Raw genomic sequence first — 25,619 nt, forward strand, 5'->3', positions numbered from 1 at the left:
AGAGGGAGCAAGCTTGTTTTCTGCTGCTCCAGAGACTAGGACAAGGAGTAATGGATACAAGGTTCAAGAAAAGAGATTCCCCCTAAACATTAGGAAGAACTTCCTGACAGTAAGGCCTGTTCGACAGCAGGATTCACTGCCTCAGAGAGTGGTGGAGTCTCCTTCTTTGGAGGTTTTTCAACAGAGGCTGGACGGCCATCTGTCAAGTGTGCTCTGATGGAGTGTTCTTGCATGTCAGGGGGTTGGACTTGGTGGCCCTTATGGTCTCTTCCCACTCAATGATTCCAGGAACTGAATTCACTTGCAACTTTGTTTTGAATTCTATTGTTTGTGTTTGTTGTTGCCTGCTCTGAGTCCTACTAGCCAGGGAGTGGGTGGCATACTAGTGTAGACTATAAATAATATAAAATGGTTGCCAACCCTGGGTTGTGAAAAACCTAGATTTTGGGGGTGGAGCCTGGGGGTTTTGGAGGGGAGGGATCTTAGCAGAATACGAGTCTTCCCTCCAAAGAAGTCATTTTCCTCAGAGGAAACTACTCTCTGTAGCTCCGGAGATCATTTCTGACAACAGTTCTGCAGGAGATTGGCAACCCTAAGAGGTAAAAGGGTTTCTGGCAAATTGATAGTGGAAAATGCCAGGCAGAAGTACTTAGGGGTAGAGGAGAAGATATTTTGGGAATGACTTGACAGGATGGAGGTGACTGAAGGGAAGTCATGGGGCAGCCAAACGGTCGGTAGGGGGAAAAAATTCAAAAAGATGTGACAGAAGTTAGCGTGTTTGAGGAAAGTGGGCGGAGCCCCGCGGGTGGGCGGAGCCACTGCCAGGCTGGTGGGCGTGACTTGGCGCAGGTTGGTGGGCGTGGCCAAAAGCCGCCGTGGGCGTGTTGCCCAGGTGAAGCAACAGGGCGGGGGGCGGGGCTCCCCCGGGGGGGCAGTTGGGGCAGTTCTCGCCTCGCCGGAAGCGGATGTGGCCTAGTATTTCCGGCGCTCCACAGGCGGGCGGCCATGTTACAGCAGCTGGGACGGTGCAGGGGCTTCTGCTGGTTCCCGCGGCGGCCGGTAGGTTGCGGGCCGGCGCCGGCCGTGAGCGGCGGCTCCGGGCGGGGGCGCTGCAGCCGGGACTCGAGCTCGGGACTGGGCGCCTCGGGTGGCGCCCGCCCATCTGCCCTCCCGCCGCCTTCGCCCTCCTTCCCCATCAGAGGAGGATGCCCCGCCCTTCCCTCCTCGGGGTCCCCAAAAGCGCTCTCCTCCAAAACCCCCGCGGGGTCGCAATTCGCACAACACGCCCAACCCAGCCCAGGCGGCTGGTCCCCTCCGGGCCACGCCTGCCCGGTCCGTGGCGCGTCCCTTTGCTCTCTCCCCTTCATTCCGCCTGCCTGGTTTCTGCAGCCCCAGCCCGACTCTCCCCTGTGTCCCGCAGCCGGCCCAGATCCTGGCTGCTTGAGACCTGTGTGGAGCAAGATATTAACCAGGAGCCCAGTGGCGCCTGGAAGACTTCACACCATCGGAGTCCGGCGTCAGTGTCGCCGGAAGACGGCTGCCTCTTTGGTTGATTGACTTCGTGTCCCTCCTGAAGCCTTCTGTCCCGGCATAGGCGATCCTCCTAGAGAAGGGGTGCAACTCAACTATCGTTTGCTGTCTTTACTGTTACCCCAGACTAGGCGTCTCTGCTTGTAACGTGCAACCTAGTGGGTGATTTGCTGGACTGTGTTTTGGTCGGGAATTGGGTTGGGGTTTTGTAAAAGGCGATGGAGGAGGCACTTTGAAAGTAGTTTTGTTCTGACTGGGCTGCTTCTATGGGGCTGTTCTTGATTATTTTCTTTTAAATCTGGCCTCAACACGAACTTTAGGCCCCAAAAGGCCAACTGATAATAAGCATCTCAACAGGTGTCCGTATTTGAAAGATGATGTGAGACCTGGATGTTTTTAAAGTTCTATTCAAGACTTTATTTCCTTTAAAAAATAATTTAAAAATCATCCGTAAGATATCTATAGGAAAAAGAAATAAGTGTACATTAGTAAATCAAAATTTATAAACTTTTTTCTGTTGCTATTGTAGGATGCTTAGATCTTTGTCTCAAAACATTTACACACCTTAAGGTTATGCATATGTCCAGTTTCCAATTCAGATGTACTTTTGGCAAAACACTGGAAGAATGTGTACCCCATTTTACCCCCAACCCCCCCCCCCCCATGCCTTTTGCCAGCTGATGGTGGCCATTTTTTTTAGCTTGGTGTTCCTTTTTCCTATTTATTTTGATTTGCTGTTTTACATATATGTATTATTTAATTTTTTAATATTTTAGTGCCCTTTTAACTATTTGTTGTCTTGAGGGCCCTAATGTCATGATCAGCCCATGTCTGATCTTGCCATGTCTCTTGTCCAGGATATGGGATCCTTTCTGTCCTCATACCCCCTTCCTCTTACTTGCTGTGGTTATATTTTCTCACCCTTTTTATTTTGTTTCCGGAGCAATGCCGTATCAGCTCATTAGACACTTACAGTTGTAGTTCTGTCAGTAGTGTGGAATGTGGGTTGTTTTGCCCTCGAGGGAGGCTGCATCATCCCTGCATCGTGGGACTGGAGGCGCGCCATCCCTTCCTAGGAACTGGTACCCTGTTTCCCCGAATATAAGACATCCCCGGAAAATAAGACGTAGTAGAGGTTTTGCTGTAGTGCGAAATATAAGGCATCCCCCGAAAGTAAGACGTAGTAAAGTTTTTGTTTGGAAGCGTGCCTGACGAACAGAACACAGAAAAATAAGACATCCCCTGAAAATAAGGCATAGCGCATCTTTGGGAGCAAAAATTAATATAAGACACTGTCTTATTTTTGGGGAAACACGGCAGTAGGTGTGGTGTTAGGTGATGTGGGAGAGGGGGTGACATGGGGTATAATGGAGACCACTATGCTGGTTATACGTAGTTCTGGCAATAGAAGTCTAAATGCTTTTACCTAATGCTGTTTCATAATAAAGAAATCATCTGAACACAGAGTCTCTTTACTGAACAGTCCAGGGGCACAACAGCTGAGTGGAAAGGCAGGATACCAATATTGTAAATAAAACAATGATACTTTAACTGGTTGCCATTCCTAAGCAGTTTACACAAATCGACACTAATGCTATAAAATATAACCGTATTATGTAGACAGTGTATGTGAAATGTCTGACATTTATGTGATGTGTGCATAAACATCTGCCATGAAATGCCTTTTTAATTAGTCTCAAATGACACATCCCAAATTGATCAACCTTTGGAGTTACCCAGGCCCTTTCATCAGACTGGATTTTCAGTATGGAATAAGATGAGAGGGAAAGGCATGGTGTTTCAGGACATGGAGGAAAAGTCAAAGTTTTCCGTTAGTAATGATTTTGAAACAGAGAAGCAGCACAAAAAAAGACAGTTTGCCTTTGCAAATTTAAATCTGCCGCTTCTAATCTAGTTAAGTCCACGCCACCTCCTGTGTTCCATTTTACAATTGCTTCAGACATGGTCCTGAAATATATTTTCCCCACTCCATTTGTGTAGTGAATATCCAGTCTAACTAAGAGTTCTGGAGAATTCAGAAGCTCGCACACCCATTTTGTGTCACTTTGATGAGTCCAGATCGGAAGGTATTGTGCTTCTGTTTGCGTGTGGACCAATATGGCTGCCTCCTGACTATGCTGTTGATTCAAGCAACCATACCAATATTGGAAGGAATCTACTCCATGTTGCAGGGTAGGGCTCTCTCTTTGACTTAGGGTGAGGAATGTCTCAGACCAGGGAATTCTTTTCTTTGTCTGGTCCTCTAGACCTGCTTTGTCATTAGTGTAATTCATGTACTACACTTTCTTTCAAAGCCAGATCTATTTTTCTTGTGTCCTGATTAGTGGTTTCTGCTGCCCATCTTTTCAAAGATGGGAAGGTTTTTTATTGAGGGCTTGGAAACTAGAAGATTTTGCAGCGGTTCTTTATTGGACACATTCATCTCTTTGAATTTGGGCTGTGTTCACCATTCTTTTTGCTTTTTGATCATTGCCCACCTTTAGTATCCAGGAATCTTCTTCGAAGTTGAGCGTGCTTCTGGTTTTGATTGGCTTTCAGTAATTGGACTGGTTTTGAGGGTGACAAGCTGTAGTAGTTGGAGCTGCATTTGGAAATGATTTGGCTGCCCCACTAATCCAGAGTGAGTGGTATTGAGGAGTGTTTTCTTGTGATTGTGATTGTAACAAGTGATTGACTTATATGTTTAAATGGGTAACTTAGCCCCAGAGTATAAACGTAATGACTTTAAGAATAAGGCTACTGATTTCATTATGTAGACCTTTAAAGTGATGTCAGTGCATTACATTCTTCATATTCATCCTTTCAACAGCCACTTGAAGTAATTCTTGTTTTTCAAATTGGGACCTGAAGCAGAATGTGTTTTGCCAAGAAGCTGGCATTGAGAGTTAGTTTGGGGTTGTGGTTGTGGACTCTAACGTGGAGAGCTGGATTTGTTTCCCTGCTCTTACACATGAAGCCTTGTAGTTTGGGGTTGTGGTTGTGGACTCTAACGTGGAGAGCAGGATTTGTTTCCCTGCTCTTACACATGAAGCCTGCTGGGTGACCTTGGGCTAGTCACAGTTCTCTCCTAACTCTCTCAGCCCCACCTTACCTCACAAGGTGCCTGTTTTGGGGAGAGGAAGGGAAGGAGTTTGTAAGCCGCTTTGAGACTCCTTACAGGAGAGAAAGGAGGGAGTATAAATAAACTCTTCTTATTTTTCATTCTCTAACCATCTCTTGGCTTTTCAGGCTTTTAGACCATGTCAACTTACTGAAGGCTGCCCTGGGAAATTAATGTCACAATGACTTACAGTTCAACAGTGATAAGGGGGTGGGATGGAGCCAGGCACAGGGGCCAGGGAGGGAGATAATGGTCTTGTGAGTTTCAGGATCAGAGGCTCAGAGGGAGTTTCGCATTCACATTCCATCTCATTAGCACAAGGAACCCTAGACTTGGGCCAGTTGCTTGACTGTGAGTGTGTGCCAGCTGCAGAGGTATATGGTTACGTCTCTTAGGAGCCCACCTACGAGCAGCCTGGCATAAAGTAAGACCCTCCATTCTACTGTTGACCCATTGGGCTTTTCTCCCAACCATTCTTTTAACTGTAGGTTGGGGTTTATGCAGTTGAACACCTGTTTCTTGGAGTTTGGAGTTCTGCCAGGACTCTGCACCTTCAGTCTCACTTGGTAATATTCAGGTTTTGGTCTTCAGATCCAGATAAGTATTCTAGAATTGTTATTTAGCTTTATTATCTTCTTCCCTGCTTTGCACTTCTTCTGTGCTTGTGTACTTTTGCACATTTCTTTTAATAGACATTATTAATTACATTCTGTGGTGTTATTTGAATTTAGGGGCTTCAATCAAAATCCAGTAATCTGGCCTATTTTGGCTACAGCTACCAAGTATCTGTTAGTGGAACTCAGCTTGCAAGTGCCCTTCCTTGCATGACTGACTTTTTGATTAACACTTGTTAGGGCTGGAGACTTAGTCCCTCGGCAGGGTGGATAAAAATGAATGATTTCTTAAAAATCTAAACTGGATTTTTAAATTTTAAATCGTATTTTTAAAAAATTAAATGCTTTTTGAAGAAAAATCTATATAAAGATTTTTTTTAATTAAGATACGGTTTAGTCCCAAGATTATAGTTCATCATGAAATAAGAATTCGTTTTTCAATTATGTAGCATGAATTTGTATATTCATGGAGGAGAAAATTGATAATGGCAGCAGGAAGTTAAAGAGGCGTGGTTTGGAAATATTTTAATGAAGTTCTTCCCCCTCTGGTTGAGGCATTTGTGCATTCAAAATGCAGACACTGCAACCCAGAAATGCAAGGCCTGGTAACCCAAATAAAACCGTTCACCTCACAATTTCATAACTATCCATCTAAGTATTTCTAATATAGCATAACTAAATCAGTAAGTTTTTGATCTAACTGTGAAACTAATGTGTGGAACCTTCATCTGGTTGTGAATATTAAGTAAGAATGAGTCTTTATGTAAAAAAAAAACCCTTGGTTTAAATCTAATCTTACTGACCAGAGATTTAAATTGTGATTTAAATCAGTTTGATTTAAATCAGATCCACCTGTCCTTTGGTCTCTCCTCTGAGGCTATCTTAGGGGGGCTGGTGGTTGCTTGCTACTTTGGGCAGTGAGGATTCATTCCACGGTATTGTGCCTTTTGCTCTAGACCAGGGGTAGGGAACCTGCAGCTCTCCAGATGTTCAGGAACTACAATTCCCATCAGCCCCTACCAGCATGGCTGATGGGAATTGTAGTTCCTGAACATCTGGAGAGCCGCAGGTTCCCTACCCCTGCTCTAGACCTTCATCCAAAGCCTTCTCATGGGACAAGGTGACTTTGGCATGCCTTGTCCAAAACCATTCTGCATGATTATTGAACTGGGCGAAGATGACCGAGCTGGTTGCAGAATTAATGACATTTATACATACAGGAGTAAGGTGGTAGAATGTTGAGATGCTAGAGTGGACTGCCTCTCTTCATCCTGCAAGTGGAGGACCACGGAAATTCACATTTTCTTATGCTGTCCTATGCTCATAACACCTTACAAGCAGAAGATTGACACAGCAGGCAAAGAGGAAGAGAGGGTAGACCAGTGGTGGGATCCAAAAATTTTACTAACAGGTTCCCATGGTGGTGGGATTCAAACAGTGGCGTAGCACCAATGGGGCGTGGCGGGGCACGACGGGGGCGTGGCCGGGCATTCCGGGGGCGGGGCATTAATAATTTCTCTGTTGCTGTAAAAAAACTCTTACTGTAAAAAAAGCTCCTAATTTCCAGCTGGTATCTTTCTGTCCATAATTTAAACTCATTATAGCAAGTCCTATCGTCTACTGCCAACAGAAACAACTACTTCTCCTCTAATTGACTGCCTGTCAAATACTTAATACTTTCAAATACTTAATTTTGTTTCTAGAAATCAAAAGAAGGATACTTTCCTTAAACAAGGAACTTTACTATATTACTAAAACATGTTTTTAAAACAGCTCAACAGGGAGAATTATCTTGTTTTCTACCTTCGCTAACCAGCCACATAGGAAACAACAGGACTTTATGATTTTTGGACCTAATGGAATTTCTAACGGAAAAGCAGACCCAATTAGTAACCCACTCTCGGGAACTGATGAGAACGTGCTGGATCCCACCTCTGGGGTAGACACTTCTAACACTTACTAGTTTTTTGTGTACATGGAATTACTTATAAAATGGGACATTCAGTGCTGGAACCCAGCCGTGGCAGTCTCAAGTAGAGTGGTGTATTCTATCACTTCAATCTCTGGCATGTATAAACCAGACCTAATAATTGTGTTTGGAAGAGGCACGAATTTTTTGAGTAGGTGATAGGCCAAAGCTACCTATATCTCATGAACAAATGAGTCAGGAGACAGTTGTCTGTGAAAATTTCAACCATTTTGAATGATGTTGTGCTCTAGTTCTTTAGGCGCATGCTCATGTCTGGTTATAAGAAGAAAATGACATCTAAGCCTCCAGAATGACATCTTATCTAAGCCTCCAGAATATTACAGACTGCTTGCTGCTTCATCAGTTTGGGTGTTTTGTAGCCTAATTAGGAGCTGGGTCTTTTTAGTGGTGGTGACAATGTAGGCCTGCTTGTTCTTTCCATTCTTTTGATTTGGTGCTGTCAGGTTAGTGGTTAGTGTTAGGTTAGGATCTGGGAGACTGTGCTGTGCCATGGAAACTTGCTGGGTGACCTACTTTCTCGTGTTTTCAGTCTAACCTACCTAACAGGGTTATTGTGAGAATAAAATGGAGGTGAGAAGAATGATGTAGCTGCTTTAGCGATCCATTAGAGAGGAAGGTGGAGCGTAAATGAAGATTTGGATATTGGTTTTAAGGGCTCGTAAGACAAGGCTTTAATTTATCTTTTTAATTTGCTGGCCACCTTGAGGGCAGAAGGGCAGAATAACATTCTTGTTAATAATAGAAACAATTAAATAATTGTGATTATAAAACACTAGCAGAATACCCGTGCTTCACTATGCATACACAGCCTCTGTATGAATTTCGGGGTGACATTCAGCATACTTCTTTACAGCCTGTTTGTGAACTTTGGGGTGACATGCAGCATATTTCCTCACAGCCTATCTGTGGACTGACGGATTGGTTTTCACATATTTTGCAGCAGCTTCCTATAGTTTTTTTCTAATGCAATGTGTAAATCGTTTTCTGCGTTTAATTCCTCTTCTCCCTTTAGCAGTTTCATCAGAAGGAACAGGTTCGTATGCGTTGAGGAGGGCAGTGTTAGAATGCAGTTGGCACACCATTGGATCAATTGTGCTTGTTGTTTGGTGGGCATTAGCAGAACTTGTCAATGTGACAAATGGAGTTAGAGCTTCAAAGTGCCCTTCATTAAAATGTCCTGTGAAATGGAGCTATATATATAAATGCGAAATTACACTCACTCACTGATTGACTGACTCATCAGAAGAACTCAAAAACCATTGAAAATACCATGTTGAAGAACATGAAACTCATGGTGTTTAACTGTCACCCTTAGAATGTTCGTGCAAATGGGCAGAGTTGAACAGTAAATATCTAATAAGTCGAGTGGAAGTGAATATTTTGGAAAATCCTTTCTTAGCGAGCACCTGAAGCACATAACGAACCGGTGTGCCAAATTTCAACTTTGTAGTTTCTGTGGTTTTTGAGTTCTTTTGATGAGTCAGTCAGTGAGTGAGTGGTATTTCGCATTTATATATATAGATGTAGCAAGTTGCAGATTCTGATTTGGTGAATTGGCTTGGTTTCTCTGCTACACATGGATCCTGCTGGGCTAGTCACAAAACTCACAGAACTCTCTCAGCCCCACTTACCTCACAAGGTGTTTGTTGTGGGGAGAGGAAGGGAAGGAGTCTGTAAGCCCCTTTGAGACTCCTTACAGGAGAGAAAGGCAGAGTATAAATCCAAATTATTATTCTTCCTCTTCTTTGGAGGAGTGGTAATGTTACATATTATAGAGTACATATTATAAGAATACATTTTTAAAATTCCTGCTAACTCCATCCTGTAGGTATGGCAGAAAGTATTTAGACTTTGGCATTTATGGGGCAGCAACAGATAATTCAAGCTTCTCCATGTGATTTTTTTAAAACGTAACATTTTTGCAGTAGTATTATAGAGGAGGGGCCATAGTTCAGTGGAAGAGCATCTGCTTAATTTATTTTCTTTATCGGTCACCTTTCTTGGTGAGACGTAGGGCAGATGACAGTTAAAGACCATGTACACGGAACCAAGAAAATAAAAACACACTTGATGGATGACAAAGTGTGGAGGAAATTCAACCTGATCTCACAGCAGTAAAAAATCCCACAATAATTTGGTAGAGGACCGTGTTTAATATACTCAGTGAAGACTACTTTAAATATAATTTTATGGGGTTTTTTTACTGTTCTGTTTTTGTATTCTGTGGAATGATAGGAATGTGTGAGTCCTCTTGACCTCATTCCCTCTAGGCGAGAGCCATAGCAGCAGCAAATGCGCAGGTGCAGGCAACTGTTGATCTTACCAATTTAGCCAGGTGGGCACATGAAAAGGCTTTGTTCTCACAAGTGGAGCTTCCTCAGCAGAGTGTGTTGGAAAAGTCAATCCTGTAAATACGTAAGTCCAAGACCATGAAAGGCCGTGTAAGTGATAACTAGAACTTGGGTTGGATTTGGGAGCTACTTGGTAACCAGTGTGGCGACTGCAGAATAGGTGTAATGTGCATAGTCTGCTTAGCTCCTGATGGTAATCGAGCCGCAGCGTTCTCTACCAGCTGGAGTTTCCCATGAGTCTTCTAGAGCACACTTAGATACAGCACTTAACAATAGTCTATAAGGAATACAAGATTTGAAGTCTAGTAGAACTGTAGAAACTAAAGACGCTTATTTCCGCATGAGCTTTCATGAGGCGTGACTCCTTCAGATGCTATGTAGAGGAAATAATTTTACATATTTTTATAAGGAAAATCGCAGGGGTGTGATGATACCCCATTTTCAGACTTAGAACCTTGGGGCTTGAATCGCACATCCAGCAAACATGTTTTTTTCTTTACACTTTTCTTTTTATTGTTGAAATTTTTGAGCCTCCTTAGTCTTCTAGTCCTCAGTGAGGGTTGTGCCTGAACTGAGTGCCACATGGCAACCTGTCCTACTATTAGGAGATTATAGGCTTGTAGGAATCACATAGTAGAAGGAACAGGTTTATTTCAGTGGTACGTGTGACTTCATTGTATTCCTTTCTTCCAGCTGTACCAGTATTATAATAATAAAGTTACCTTAGAGCGGAGGCCTGGGATATTGTATTATGAAGCAGGTTTCTTGTATTATTGCATCATAGCATTGGAAGGGGCCATACAGGTCATCTAGTCCAACCCCCTGCTCAATGCAGGATCAGCCTGAAGTATCCCTGACAAATGTTTGTCCAGCCACTGCTTGAAGACTGCCAGTTAGGGGATCTTCTTCAGCCGCAAGGACAAGTCTGGCTGGCAGGGCAGCTTCTCCCAGTCCATGTCTGGCTCTTGGTGCGGCACATCCGGGGCCCTTCACGTGATGACAGAGGCGTTCCTCCCATTGTGCAAAGTGGGCAGTTGCCCAGGGCGCCCCCTTGTAGGGGGCGCAAAAACTGCAGGTTGTATTTTCAGTGTTTTTCCATTTTTGGACTGCAGAGGACGCAGTTTTTAGGCTAGCAGCCTAGCAGAGATTTTTAGGCTAGCAGCCTAGCAGAGATTTTTAGGCTAGCAGCCTAGCAGAGATTTTTCGGAAGACTCTCCTGATGATATCACCCAGGTTTGGTGAGGTTGTTTCCAATGGGGGCTACACCTTTGAGGGCCCATAACTTTGGACCCCCTGAACCAAACTTCACCAAACCTGGGTGGTATCATCAGCAGGGTCTCAAAAAGATACTCTGAAATTTTGGTGCTGCTATCTTAATAATTGCACCCCTGACAGCAGGCACCCCCAAATTTCCCCAGATTTTCCTTTTAAATCCACCCCCTTCCTGGCAATGCTTGTTTTCTTTCTTTCTTTTATTCTTTCAATGCCTAATAAAGGTTGTTGTTGTTGTTAAATCCACCCCCTTCGGCATGGATTTAAAGGGAGAATCTGAGGTCCCCAGTTTAAACATTGAAAGTGATGCTGTTTCAGGGTGGGGGAGAATCCACCCCAAAACAGCATCACTTTCAATGTTGTTTAAACTGTGGACCCCAGATTCTCCCTTCAAGGTGGATTTAAAAGGAGAATTTGGGCTCCCTAGTTTAAACACCATTGAAAATAATGCTGTTTGGGGGTGGATTCCAGCATCACTTGTTTAAACTAGGGAGCCCAGATTCTCCTTTTAAATCCACCTTAAAGGGAGAATCTGGGGTCCCCAGTTTAAATAACATTGAAAGTGATGCCGTTTCCCCCACCTGGGGGGACTGGATACAACACCATAAAATGTTTTCTTAGCAGTAATAAAACATTTTGAAAGCATTTTGAAAATGTTTTCAAAAATATTTCTGCTGTGTGGCATGGCCCACTGCTGTGTTCAGATTTGTGAGTTGGGGCATGTTCTATAATGTGACGGTGACTTTGAAACGACCTGGTGGAAAAAAATAATTGTTTGGTCATGGTGGGAGAGGGTGGCCGCCCATTGGGGAGGGGCATCAAACTCAGGTTTTGCCATGGGCTCCAGTTTTCCTAGGTACACCACTGCGTGATGACAGTGGGGCACCAGGTGGGCAGCTGACAAGGGTCTCTTCCTTCAACCCGGCTCCAGGAGGGACTGCACGGGGCAGGTGCACGAGGCAGTGGCGTGTGCGGGACTCTCCAGCCTCTGCAGTGGCAGCACGGGTGGTGGGGCTCAGCCGCTTGGGATTGTGGCGACTCCGTGGCCTGCCAAGTGCAGGGACTGGCAGAGGCAGGGTGGGTTGAGCTGAAGGCGACACTACCTCAGGGTTTTGTAATTTTGTGTGTTGCTGGCCCATCCTGGGAATTCCTTGGATTGGGCATTCTTTGACAGTATAGACTCCTGAAGACTCATTTTTGGTAAAGGTAATTTAACCCAATGCACGTGCGAGGTCTGAAATAACGCATCAGCTTATCATCAGGCACAACACAAAATCAAACTCATGAAGGAACTCTATATATCTGTGGTGGCAAACCTTTGGCACTCCAGATGTTATAGACTACAATTCCCATCAGCCCCTGCCAGCATGGCCAATTGGGCTGATGGGAATTGTAGTCCATAACATCTGGAGTGCCAAAGGTTCGCCACCACTGCATATCATGTCCTTTTTTTGATACATTGTAAAGTTCAGCTTGAGGTGAACCTACTTCCCTTTCCCACTTCAGTTCTAAGACTTAAAAGTTGTAACGTCTGGAACTCAATTTCCTTTTCCTTTTCTTTTAGGGTCAGTTTTGCCTCCCCGTTTTCGTCCTTCAGGGCATGTTCCAGTTCCTTTTCTCTGAGGGCTGCCTCTCTCTCTTCAGCTCTTTATCTTAAAGAACAGCTTCCCTCTGCAATTCTTTTTCTGTGAAGTCAGTCTCTCTTTCTCTCCACTCTGGCAAATTCCAACTTAATTTTCCAGATTTCTATCTGAGCTGATTAACATTCTCCTCAACCATAGCCCCATCCCCTCCGCCTCCTCCTCCTCCTGTTTCAGTTACGTTCTCTACACTTTATTGTTCTTTGGAGGCATTCTGACAAACTTTTATCTTGCAGAATGTTTTTAGGTGACTCGGCAAAGTACTACTTTAATGGAAACAACAAAATTTCAGCACAAATGATAGTTTTGGTCTATATTTTAAATGAGTCCCCCCCAAATTTCTAATCAAATCCTTCCTTGTCAGTACTAATTTATAAATTAGCTAGCAGTAAAGCCTGTTTTTTTTGGGGGGGGATGACATTGGCTCTAGAAAAGTGCATGTGGGAGGGGAGAGCAAGCATGTTCCCATGCAATGGGCTTTACTGCTGTATTATCCCCCACCCCCGCTGCCGGCCTGTTTCCTGCCTGTTGATGCTCCCAGGACACTGCTGTTGGCTTGCTGTTTGGGGCAGGGGAAAGTGGCCAGCGGACTGGAAGGGTCTTTGCGGGTGGGAGAGGGTGAACAGGGGAGTGCGGAGCTATGTGCCGGGTCTGGTGTGGAGGCTGGCTTGGTACTCATGCCCCACCAGGCCCAGGTTGGTCTCTGGGGGTGGAAGAGTGTGTGTAGGGCATGGGGAGGCTTGGGTCAGCTTGTCGTTTGGGGCAAGGGGAGCGTGGAACCAGGCTTGGACCAGGCTGGTGGGGCAGTGGAACCAGGCTTGGACCAGGCTGGGAAAGGGTGGGTGGGGAGCTTGAGGCCAGGGTGCTGTTTGGGGGCTGAGAGAGGGGCAGCCTTGGGCTGGGCCAATGGGGCAGCAGATGGCAACCCACCGATGCCCTGCCAGCACAGCTTGCTGTTTGGGGGCTGGGGAAGGGCGGGCGAGAGAGTAGGGGGTCTTGGGCCAATGCAACTCGCCCCTACCCCGCCATCCTGGGTTGCTGTTTGGGGGCTGGGGGAGGGCAGGCTTCGTTTTTGGGGGTGAGAGATGGTGGGTGGGGGAATGGGGAGGGAGGCAATAAAGAGGATGCTGGCAGCTTCACGCTGTCCTGTATGCCAGGTCAACTTGCTCCTCAGTAATGGGGAAGGCGGTTGGAATGTGAGGGAATCACTTCCTACGCCCTTTGTGAGTCCAACATGCCTGTTGGGAGGGGTGTGTGTGTGTGTGTCATTGCATCTTTCCATTCCTAGGCAGTTATGTCTAAGGATTTGATAGCACATAGTCTTCAGATCTGGAAACTGTGGACTTAAATTTTACACTGTACAGACTTCTTTTGTGTCCCTTTATACTTTTATTTTTGGAACTGAGATTTTTGGGGATTGCTTAGTCTTCAGTGGAGGCAGTGCTTGCATACAGAGTGCCACTCGTCGTTCACCGTGTCTGTTATGAGGAGAGACCACATAGCAGGTGTGATTACAACTAAAACAAGTTTATTTCAGTGGTCCATGTGGCTTGGTTGTTTCTTTTCCTTTTCTCCAGCATTTTCAGTATACAGGAAGAAAGTTACTAGAGGACTGGAGCCTGATATTATGAAGCTAATTTCTTGTGTGAATGATTCAGACATATAGCATGGAACAGATTTTGACATGAACAGCACCAAAACCCGGTCTATCTTCACAATATCTAAAATCCCTAATGATTCCCCACCTAGCAGAACAGACCTCCTAACCCTTCTACCAAAACAGAGTCACCCTCAACTTTGTCAGTTGGCCCACAGTTAAACTGCCAAAGCCTTTCTCCACACACACCCCTCCCCCGCCCGCCTGTCCGCCCCACATTCCAATCTGCCATTTCAGAAGGTTGGTGGAGGCTCTTAAGAAGAGTTTGAAGAAGAGAAGAGTTTGGATTTATATCCCCCTTTCTCTCCTGAAGGAGACTCAAAGGATTTATATCCCCCTTTCTCTCCTGAAGGAGACTTACAATCTCCTTTCCCTCCCCCCCCCCACAACAAACACCCTGTGAGGTGGGTGGGGCTGAGAGAGCGCCAAAGAACTGTGACTAGCCCAAGGTCACCCAGCTGGTATGTGTTGGAGTGCACGAGCTAATCTGGTTCACCAGATAAGCCTGCACAGCTCAAATGGCAGAGCGAGGAATCACACCTGATTCTCCAGATTACAGTGCACCTGCTCTTAATCTCGACTACACCATGCTGGCTAGTGTAGATGATGTTTTAGGTCTTGTAATAGGATGGGTGCTGTATAGGTGAGACAAAGTTAGCATCTCTTGTGAACAACAATGGACCAGCCAACAAACCCGTCCGATAGACCCAAGCCCTGCAGCAGTCCTTAGTGCTAATATTTATCTTTGGGTTATTTTTCACTCCTGCCGCTCCTCCTACTGATAACAAAGTTGGCATTCTTCCTGCAGCTCCAAATGAGATAAATTAAGCTGATGTATTGATCAGAGGCCGCAGTCCTTGCTCTGCAAGTGAATTACTTGTGAGTGCTTGGCAAAGTGGTAATCATGAAAACTGCATACGTTCAGCAGGAAGGTCACTGCAGAGGAAAAACAGATGTGCGATGCAGCCAAGAGGAGCTGCAATAATTGGCAGTACAGCAAGATGCCTGTATACTAAATCAAAACCAATCTTTATTATGGTCATAGACCAGCATAAGGTAGATAAAATATAACGAAAAGAATCCACTGGTAAAAAGAAACTGGGAACACAAAAGTATGGAAACACAAAACAATAGGATTAAAGCATAAAAATTAAAAGGGAACAAATGCTTTAAAAACCACTAAAACGACTGTAGAAATGTTTAAAGGGGGGGTGGGTAGGCGCAGGGGAACAACAACACTGGTAAGTGAAAGGCTAAAACCATCAGATCGTTGAGCCTGCTTTGTAACACAGACCATCCTGTGACGTACCTCAAGGACTGCTACACAGAACCTGGCAGAACTGTATGTTATGTCGGAATTGGTATCTGTAATCAGCAGAGAAATATAAAAGTCCTGAATGCGAAGTTCAGAAGCACTGGTGTTTAAAGAGCTTTGCAGGAGGATATCTTCCGTTTTATCAAGGAGGATGGTTGGAAAAGTGGGTCCCAACATGGGGACCACCAACAGAGGAGGAATTTCACAGGGAAGATCACCGGTGGCACAGAAAAAGGAGTAAATCCCAGATGGAGAAATAGAAGGTTTTTAAGTGGGGTGATTGTCTCTGGGATAATCACTCCACCAGTACAAACAAGAATCTCTAGAATACGTACCGGCAACATTGGCTTGACATGAACAGCAAACTGTTCAAACTGTGATCTGTGGAGGCCAACTTACTGACAGTCCCCGGCCCCTCTGTGATGCGGCTGGCCTCTACCCGGGCCAGGGCTTTTATGGCCCTGGCCCCTACCTGGTGGAACACGCTTCCATCAGCGGTGCGGCCCTGCGGGATCTTAGCAAATTCTGCAGGGCCTGTAAAACCAAATTGTTCCACTGGGCCTTTGGGAAGGCTGGCTGCGGATTTCCACCCTCTGGTGCCCCGGGTTGCGTGCTATACCATCATTGGCATAACCGTTATAACATCTATCCGGCACTACCTGTCCCCTCCCAGCCTTGGGATCGGGCACCACCATTACTATTGCTGCTGCTGTGTTTTATAGAGTTCAAGTTATTTATTTTAATTGACGATGTATTTATTGTGTATTATTGTTTTCCTAATTGTTTCGTTGTACACCACCCAGAGCCCTTTGGGGGTGGGCGGTTCATTAAATCCAATAATAATAATAATAATAATAATAATAATAATAATAATAATAATAATAATAATAATAATAATAATAATAATAATAATAAACTGAAAAAGGCTAAGACAGGTGCTGATAGCACGGTGTCAAAGTGAAAAAAATTATTGATGGAATGCTAAAAAAAAAAAATCCCTTCGTGCTTTGTGGTAGTTTCAAGGAATCTGAAAAATGTTATAAAGGAATATAGCATAAATGGTATGGAAAGCAGGGATTTTTTTTACAAAATCATAAGAAACATGAATGAATGAATGAATGAATGAATGAATGAATGAATGATCATGAGTTAAGTTTTTTTTGGTGAGTTCTGTCAAATCAGAGCTGGCTTATAGTGTGATCGCTTCGGCAGCACGAATGCTAAACCATCTAGCGACCTCATAGGGTATTCAAGGGGAGAGACATTCGGAGGTAGCTTGCCATGCCTGTCTCTGTGTCAGGACCCTGCAATTCCTTGGAGGCTCCCCATTCAAATACTAACCAAGGGCAACCCTGCTTAGCTTCTGAGATCTGAGGAGGTCAGTCTAGCCTGGAGCTATCCAGGTCAGGGGGTGAGAAATGTTGCAAAATCCCAGTCACTAGAAGTATTATCATACTGCCGAAAATAAAACCTACACCCTAGCAAAGCAAGGTAGTCCAGTCCGGAAAACCCACCACAAACAAGGTAGTTCTTTATTCACCAGTGCACGTGCGCACACACATACAGAGACATGTATCCCACGCATAAAATTACACAATAATATTTAATAATAATGTCCACAGCTGCTGAACTCACAGAAAACAGAATGGGGCAAGGCTGTTGCCTTACTTGCCTTAATTGTATCGCTTTGACGGCCAACTGGCCACAAGCAGCATCACTCTGAAACAGCACTTTATTACTCCTTTTTATATTCAATTACCGCTGGCAAAATTTTTGCAGCTAATAAGGTTAATAGGATGTTCTGGAAGAGATGACAGACCTGCTGCCGCTTGTTCGATTTATTCAGAACGGAAGGTGAAGCCGCTTGCATGGTTGACTTCTGTATTCAAATCTGGTCAGTGAAGTTGTGCTAGAACCGACTAGTTAACGATTGTAGGCTTTGTGTTCTGTAAAGGTCAAACTAAGTAGCAGAGTCTTGTGGCTTTGAGAGAAGCTTGGAGGTGGCCGGTTCTCACTGCTTGTCTTTTCTTTTTTAATTTGAGGTGACCCGCGCTGGCTTCCCAGTGGTTTGGGCCTATTAGAAGCTACCGTAGCCTAATGCCATGAATGTGGAAGCGGACAATGCAGAAGAAAAAGCTGTCCATTCCTGGTCAAGGCTCTCTTCGGCAGGACATAAAGCACTGGAAGAAGCTCTCCGAGTGTTCAACCCCATGTCCAAGGACCTTTCCGACACAGAGACCCAGCTGGTAGCTTTTCTTCAAGGGCTCAAGGAGGAAGGCTATCAGCCCACTATTCTGAGGAGCAAAGACGTGTACGGTTACAGCTCATGCACGGCCAGGACTCCCAACCACATGAAAATAGCCACTCCCGTTTTGGACGCTCCGGCAGTCGCGGTGGCAAAACTATCTGCCCCCCTGGCAGGCATTACAGTGAGTTCTCCTAAAAATCCTCCTTCGCCATTGTCCAAGAACAGCAGTTCTACAAATCTCCTGCTGAATTCGTTGAAACAGACGCGTTCAGACACGTCGAAAGCCTCTGCGGTGGGCTTCCCTGCTAACATGTACCCTGGTGTCTACCCGGCCATGCGGCTGTCTGTGGTGCTGGAAGCCTTGGTCCCGCTGAAAGCCACGGCGTCCTGCCTGGAGTCCAAATGCAAGGGGGTCTCTCCCTCAGACCTTAAGCTCCTAAAGGCAGCAAATGCATCCAGACAACCTCCAGCTGCAAAGGCAATGAAAATGTCGCCGGGCCAGTTGGACCCCAAAGGGCACAGGCACGTCATAAAGACGGTGCCGGACTCTGGCGCCCTGGCGGTTGCCCTTTTGAAAGGACCCAAGGGTGGAGTGCTTCAGGTCAGCAATGCTTGCAAAGCCTCTGGAATCCTGAACGGCAGGATTTCCAGAAGCACCTCCCAGAGCTGCGTGGCGGGGGCCTCCCGAACGAAAGAGCCGCCATCAGTGGGCAAAGCCGAACGGAGAGCAGGTGGCCGGCAGCCGGAGACCGTTGGGCAGAAGAGAAAAACAGCAGAGGACAAGAAAGAATTGCCATGTAGGAAGGAGCCCAGTTCCATTCCATCCTCCAGTAAACCGGAAACGGCTTCGAATGCGCTGAACCTTCTGAAATTCCAGGCCATCAAGGTGGACAGCTCTTCGGACGACGAATTGAGGAGGAGAGCACAGGAGATCCTGAGGGTTAATCTGTCCCCTGTCATCCAAATCCAGCCTTTGCCTTGTTCTCACAGCGTCCCCTGAGTCAGCCGCGTTGGAGCTACGTGGTCCCGATGCGGATGGCCAGACCACCTTCCCAGCTCTTGAGCTTGGCGAGGCCGTAGTGACACGTGTCTGCGATCCTTGGGCAGCTGGCCACAGCTTAGCAATTGGGGAAAAGTTCTGCAGAGCTGCACAACCTGCTGGATTATAGGACCCTGTTTAGAAGTGTCGTCGGAGGAGGAGGTGTCTCCGAGGCTCTGCTGAGAGAAACATGGCTCAGAGGACCAGCTTCCCGAGGGACACGTTTCCACACTGCTTTTGTAAACATGGCAGAACGCACGAATGGGAGGAAGCAGGGCCAGGAATATTGCTGTACTGTTGTTTCTTTCCCCCCACCTTTCCCACCCCACCCCAACTGTAAATCTGCTGGGTTTTATTTTGATCATGTTATATGTGTACTTATTAAATATAAATATCTAATGACTCATGTACATGCATTGCCCGAGGGCTGTCAGAATGTGACCACCTCTTTGTCTTGCCCCCCTTCTCTAGAATTGGGTTCAAAAGCATTTCTTCCTCACCTTTTTTGTTGCTGTTGTTGTTATGGGGAAATGACAATGCCTTTGTTTTGACTCCCGTATTCCCCATAAAGCTGGGTAGGTAACTTTGACTTGTTAGCTGCTGCGACTGTGTACCTGGCTGAGGCTTATATTTACCTGTCTGCTGGAAGTGGGTGTGTTGCAACTGAGTGGGAAAGTGGGATTAGAAGAAGCATGTTCTTTCTCTGGCATTCCTCTCCCTTGACTAAAATGTTGACCATTCCCTCCTCCACCCCCTCCACCCCACCCCCGCAACAGGTTGTGAGACTGCAGCAGTGGAAGAAGGATGGTTGCCCCCAAGTACAAAAGACTTTGCCACCCTTTTTGAGAAGGCGGCAAGGGGAAGGACTGACTGAGTCCCCACTACATGCCCCACATGAGTAGAGGAGGAAGAGGCCCCCACAGAGCATTGCCAAATATGTGCCATAGGGAAGCACCTTTTGTCTGTGGAGAAGCTTTCTGAAGACTTGGTGCCTCGTTGCTTCCTCAGTCCAGTTCACAAGCCTTTCAAAGGGCCACTGTGCTGTGGAACCGTGTCGAGTTAACAGTCCTGTGGCTTGTGGTTGATTTAAGTTAGAAAATGAACCTGAGGCGTCCTCTGAGCCCAAGAACTTGACAGCTGGTACTGTAATCAATACTTCCAGGTGCAATTGTTAAAAACGCCTCCGCGACATCCCAGTAATACCCTGCCCCTTTCTGTGGATTGCGGTGCCATTATGCTTCTGAATGTATCAGACTTGTCTAGGCTATAGCTGCTGCAAAGTAGCATCAGGAGAGTCCTGGGCTTGACGAAGGGGATGCGAGATGCAATTTCTTAGCCTTGGTTGTGAAGGGGGCATATTCCTTCTATAAAAATCACAGCAGAGGTTTCCGGCCTCTGTCCCGCCAAGGATTCAGAAATATACGCTTGCCAGAATCTTTCAGTATTGTAAAGTATCATTTTACTTGGTTCCACATCTACAAACCAGCTTGTGTAAAACCTGTTGCAGCACCACGCTTTCCAAAGGGCACGCTGACCGTAATGGTTTCGCTCTTGCAAAATTTCACCTGCCGGAGAAGTCCGGAATTAAAATAACGTTCAGGTTTTTCTAAATGTAAACATTCTGTTTGGGTGCGTGGGTAATGAAATCCAAGATTTCTTGCTAACAGAATACAGGGTTTGCTATGTCACAGTAAGTTTTAACGCATGGTAATCTGTCTGGGGGTGGGGTGGGGTGGGATTGGCCTTTGTTGTTCAGCTACTAATAACCATTTCCCAAATTACACAAAATGAGGTGATAAACTGAGGTAGAAGAATTTGCAGGGCACCTGCAGTATGAAAAAGCCTCTGATCGCCAGGTAGTTCCTCTTGCGGGGCAAAGTTGGCTCAACCTCTTCGCCAGGTTTAAGGGGATCCCTTGTACAATCTTTGCTTGCACCCTCCATGAATATTTTGGTTTACTAAATGTGAACCTCCCGAGGGTCTCTGAATCTATACATCTCCAGCTGTTGAACAGCCACGGGGGAGAATTTTTTTTCTCCTTCCCACGCTGCGTCTCCCGTCCTTTGCTTGCGTCGGTTTTGATCGCTTTCAGAAATCACCCTCTCTGAACTGAAGAAATCTGAATTTCCTCGAAACTCTGTCACGGACATTTAATAGTAGGGTAAAGAAAAGGGCTCTATTGTCTGCAACCCGAGCTTTCTCACTCCGGATTTTGTACGAAGCCATTTAATAGTAATGCTCTTCCAGGGCTCTTAAATGGATGCCAGGTTCAAGGACCTGGCCAAATCAATATGTGCTATTTGATGATACTCAAGGGAGTCCTGACTCAGAACTGCTGGTGTCCCCCCACCCCACTATTTACCCAGCCAGCGGAGCTTCTGATAGAGCCTCGGGCTCTGGCTTTGCCTCCCTGCTGTGGCTATTACATGGGCTTCTATCACCCCTCCCAGTCTGCACTCATGTAGTTCCTGCTGAGGCTGGGGCTCATTCAGATAATTCTTAGGGTGCTTTGGGTTTCTGGTTTTTTTTCTCTAGGGCAGTGGTTCTCAACCTGTGGGTTGCAACCCCTTTGGGGGTCAAACGGCCCTTTCACAGGGGTCGCTTAAGACCACCGGAAAACAGTCTTTTTATATTTTATATATGCCAATTTTATGGTGGGGGATCACCACAACATGAGGAACTGTATTAAAGGGTCGCAACATTAGGAAGGTTGAGAACCACTTCTCTAGGGCAGTGGTGGCAAACCTTTGGCACTCCAGATGTTATGGACTACAATTCCCATCAGCCCCTGCCAGCATGGCCAATTGTAGTCCATAACATCTGGAGTGCCAAAGATTCGCCACCACAGCTCTAGGGCCTACCCAAAGGATGTTTGTGCAGGGCAATCCTAAACATAGTTGCATTTTTGTAAGCCCATTGACTTTGAAGGGTTTAGAAAGAGTGTAACTATGCTGAGAATTGCACTGTTGTCTTGTGATGCCTGCCTGTCAGGGAGATGATTGGCGCACACCCTTTCATGGGTTGGGGAAAGCCTACCTTGCAGATATCCGGCACTCTTTAAAGGCATAGGAACATCCTTAAAAGACAGGAATTATCAGTTTTACTTTCTGCTGTTAAGTTCCATTAGTCTAGAAACGGTCTTCTAAATTATTTCCCTTCATGGTGGAGGATTAAAAAGTCAAAGTGCTTGAGTAAAGTTTCAAACACAACGTACTGTGACAGTTTAGGATACACAAGGGACACCACTCAGTTGTTGAGTGACAAGGCATCAAGGAGACTAAATGAGCAGGGAAGAAACAGCCCTGCAGACAAACCTAGTAGGGCTTGATCTCAGCGGTATAATTAGTGCCAGGTGTGTTTTCACATCCTTTAAGAAACCCCAGATAAAGGATATGAACGGATTTTGGGAGACACAATGCAGCTGTTCTACAACAACGTTTGATGGAACAAGTGTTTGTTTTCCTACTGCCATTTTAGACTTCTACTCTTATTGTGCAACTGTAGATTCTCACTGTGTCTCAGATAAGCCAGGATCTGGAAAACTTTTTCCGAACATTGTATTTCATCCTGATTTTGATGGCGGTTGTCACAAAAACGGGATCCACAAGTTTTTGATTTTGTAAATGTTTTCTGGGTAACGATGAAGTAATCAGTTCTGTGGCAGTCAGTGACATGCTTCCGGTTAAAACGGATAGTTACATTTCAATTGAATGTGTAGGAATTTTTTTAATGATTTCAGTAGATGTCCTGCTTTTCATTTCCCAGAGTCCTTTACTCTGGAAAAGTGTGGAGTTGTACACACTACTATTTTTTTCCCTTGGAGCCAGCGGGGTGTAATGGTCAAGAGCAGTGGGACTCTAATCTGGAGAACCAGGTTTGTTTCCCCACTCTTCCACTTGAATAGCGGAGTCTTATCTGATGAACTTGATGTGTTTCCCCATCCCTACATTCTTGCTGGGCTAATCACTCACCTACCAAGGTGCCTGTTGGGGGGAGAGGAAGCGAAAGGCACTGGCCCTGCTAGAACTTGTTCCCTGGTAAGCATCATTAAGATTGGGCTGCAAGTATTGTTGCTATAAGGCACAGATGTCAAACTCCCGGCACTCCAGATATTATGGACTATAGTTCCCATCATCCCCTGCCAGCATGGGAACTGATGGGAACTGTAGTCCGTAACATCTGATGGGAACTGTAGCCTGTAACATCTGGAGTGCCACGAGTTTGACACCTATGCTATGAGGGAATGATGTGGCGTAGACATAAAGAAGGAGGTGAGACCCATATTCTTCTCCAAGGTTGTTGCCAATAAATGCCCTTATTTGTGAAAGATCTGCATAAATACCACAAGAAGTGAAGCTTTCACCAAACGGTTGATATGGCTGTCTAGGAAGTGTCCTTCTAAGCCCACTGCAATGAGTCCTCCCGATCCAAAAGACATTGGGGGTCACTGCTATGAAAAGCTGTAAAGAGAATACAAGCAGATGCGTAGACTGATTTTGTGCCTTTACAATGATCCCTTCACCAAAGTCTACTATTCTTTCTGGGTTGATGCTTAAAAAGCTCACACAGGTAACTCTTAGCACGAGGACGGGCAATTTTCTAGTGCCCACAAGTCTCCAATGCCCTTTAGCTGAATAGCTGGACCGGTTGTGATGCCTTTAACATTTGCTGCTTTAGCACTCTGCTTTTAAGGAAAGTTCTATATTAATTTTCACAAGTATTTTAAGATGGTGCTGACCTCGTCAGAGAATTTTAAAAGCATAGATATTCTTAAGTCTCTGTGGGTTTCCTTCTTTTACAAGAACTCCTCAGTTTGTCCATAGGGATCAGCTCTCACTACATGCAGTTGGCCTATGCTACTCAGAAGTTCCCAGGAGCATGTGGAGGAGGCCAGTAGTTGCTAGAGCAAGGAGTTGTAGCTTAGAAATAAAGCACACGGTCTTATATGCACAATCCCAGGATCAGTCTTGGAGAATTCCAGTTGAAAAGGGTCTTGGTGACCCACCTTCATAACTTGGAGAGTCCCTATCAAGTTGGAACAGCCAATGAGCTTTGTAGACCAATGGTCTATCTTCATATGAAGCTGCCTCAAATATATGTGGCGCTCCCTAAACTGGATGTGTCTGGGGAGACGTTGCTAACAGGCCATCTGGTACTCTCAGAGCTGTCCCCTAGAAGTGTGAGCTGTGTTGAAGAGTCCAACTTTGGGCTCTAAGCTCAACTTTGGGCTCTAACCTATGCACCCTTCCTCCTCTAGGGTCCCATTTCATTCCACTCAACTTGGTGTCATGAGCTAACATTTTCTTGAGGGGAAGAAATGTGTTGCTAGGTTGATGGGCACTTGTTTACTATGCTTCAAAGCTGGTATCAGTGTGGAAATGGTCATTGGGCGTTCCCACCAAGCTGTGTCCCTTTTAGGAAGCAACGTAAGGCAATGTTGGCTGTGTGGACCTTGGCTTGGATCCAATGGTGGATTTCCATGTATGAGGGTGGGGGAGGGGATTTGACCAGTTGTCCCCTCTGGAGAGCTCCATCTTCCTTCTGCAGTTGGGTGGAGGTTCCCTGTCTCCTAACAGCAGCTTTTCGGGGGTGTTTTGGGCTGAAGCGCAGGCAGGAGGAGGTGAAGGTGTTTGTACACTGCAGACAGAACTTCGCAGCTATCTGGTGGATCAAAGTCCTTGGGTTGACTGTAGAGCCCCAGAGCCGTTGGACCTGCATCCTTTAATATTGCATTTCACTCTCCAGCAGCAGCTCCAGGAAACAAAACTGCTTCAATGTTCCTCGTGATGGCTACTTTTGCAAAAGGGATTCAGGTCTTTTCCAGTTCTTTGTTGGCAGCAAATGCATTTGTCTTTTGGATAAGCTGGCCTTGTACTGTGTTGATTTACTGGAAGAGAATAACGAATGTAAAGAAATGCTGCTTCTGAGTAGGTGTATCTAAATGAGGGTGTAAGGGGTAGGGTTAAAGAATATTCAAAAGATGCCTGCAATCCCCCGGTCTAATCAGTTCTGGGTTTGCTGCACTTCCTGACTAGCCTTCCCCTGTTTTGTGGTGAGTGCCATTGGGAGCAACACTGGTTTAGCTAAATATGGCACCTGGGCCTTTCATTCAATGCTGCAACATGAGAGGTGGTACTCGGGCACGGCTTTCCTACCAAGCTGCCGTCCCTCCTCCCTCTTGCGATGCATTTCCTTACGTCTGCATTAGTGGTTTGAAAAGGGAGCTTAAGTTTCTCCTGTTGGTTCTTCCATTTGACATTGTAGCGTAAAAACTCGAGAACGTGGGGGCTAGCTCAAAGTTGTGTGGATGATGGGGTCAGGGCCGGCTTTAAGTAGACTGGACCAATCACTCCCAATCAGGCTCCACGCTTAAGCCTCCCCGGCAAGTATGGCAATCTACTCTGGGGCTGTCAAATACCCAATGCACAGTTGCTGCCATCCTTGACTGCCACGGGTGTCAAACATGCAGTCCGGGTCTGATTGGGCTCCTTGGGGGCTCTATTCTGACCTGAGCTCTTCCGGCACTGGCCGGGTCAAGCCCATCGTTGAGCGGCAGGCACAGCCCATGTGGACTTTGAAGGCGGGGGGCACAGCTCAACACTGGGCTCGGTCTGGCCAGTGTTGGAAAAGCTCAGGCCAGGCAAGAGCCCTCAAGGGGGATCAGGCCCATGGGCTGTATGTTTGACAAGCATGCCTATTACCAACCTTTACGGAGGACCGGGGGCGCTGTCAACGTTTTCCCCATTGGGCACCGCAGCTCCTAAGGCCGACCTTGTGCGTGACACGCTTCCCAGCAAGAACTCAGGCAGTTTCGTACATCGATATCCTATGGCCGTCGAGAG

General features: G+C 46.0%; 1 protein-coding gene across 2 annotated transcripts; it reads left to right on the top strand.

The window, feature by feature from the left end:
- Window positions 1-521: 521 nt before the first annotated feature.
- Window positions 522-19,179, top strand: CCDC71 (coiled-coil domain containing 71). 2 transcript variants are annotated; one of them, XM_048492160.1, is made up of 2 exons: window positions 522-599; window positions 17,533-19,179. In XM_048492160.1, exon 2 carries the CDS (start codon window positions 17,593-17,595, stop codon window positions 18,736-18,738), a length of 1,146 nt encoding a protein of 381 aa, XP_048348117.1. In that variant the 5' UTR covers window positions 522-599; window positions 17,533-17,592; the 3' UTR covers window positions 18,739-19,179. The 2 variants fall into 2 exon arrangements, with proteins under 2 accessions (XP_048348117.1, XP_048348116.1); XM_048492159.1 differs by lacking the exon at window positions 522-599 and adding an exon at window positions 978-1,059.
- The last annotated feature ends 6,440 nt before the right edge of the window (window positions 19,180-25,619 follow it).

This window comes from Sphaerodactylus townsendi, linkage group LG03, assembly GCF_021028975.2.
Source record: "Sphaerodactylus townsendi isolate TG3544 linkage group LG03, MPM_Stown_v2.3, whole genome shotgun sequence".
NCBI classification, from domain to species: Eukaryota; Metazoa; Chordata; class Lepidosauria; order Squamata; family Sphaerodactylidae; genus Sphaerodactylus; species Sphaerodactylus townsendi.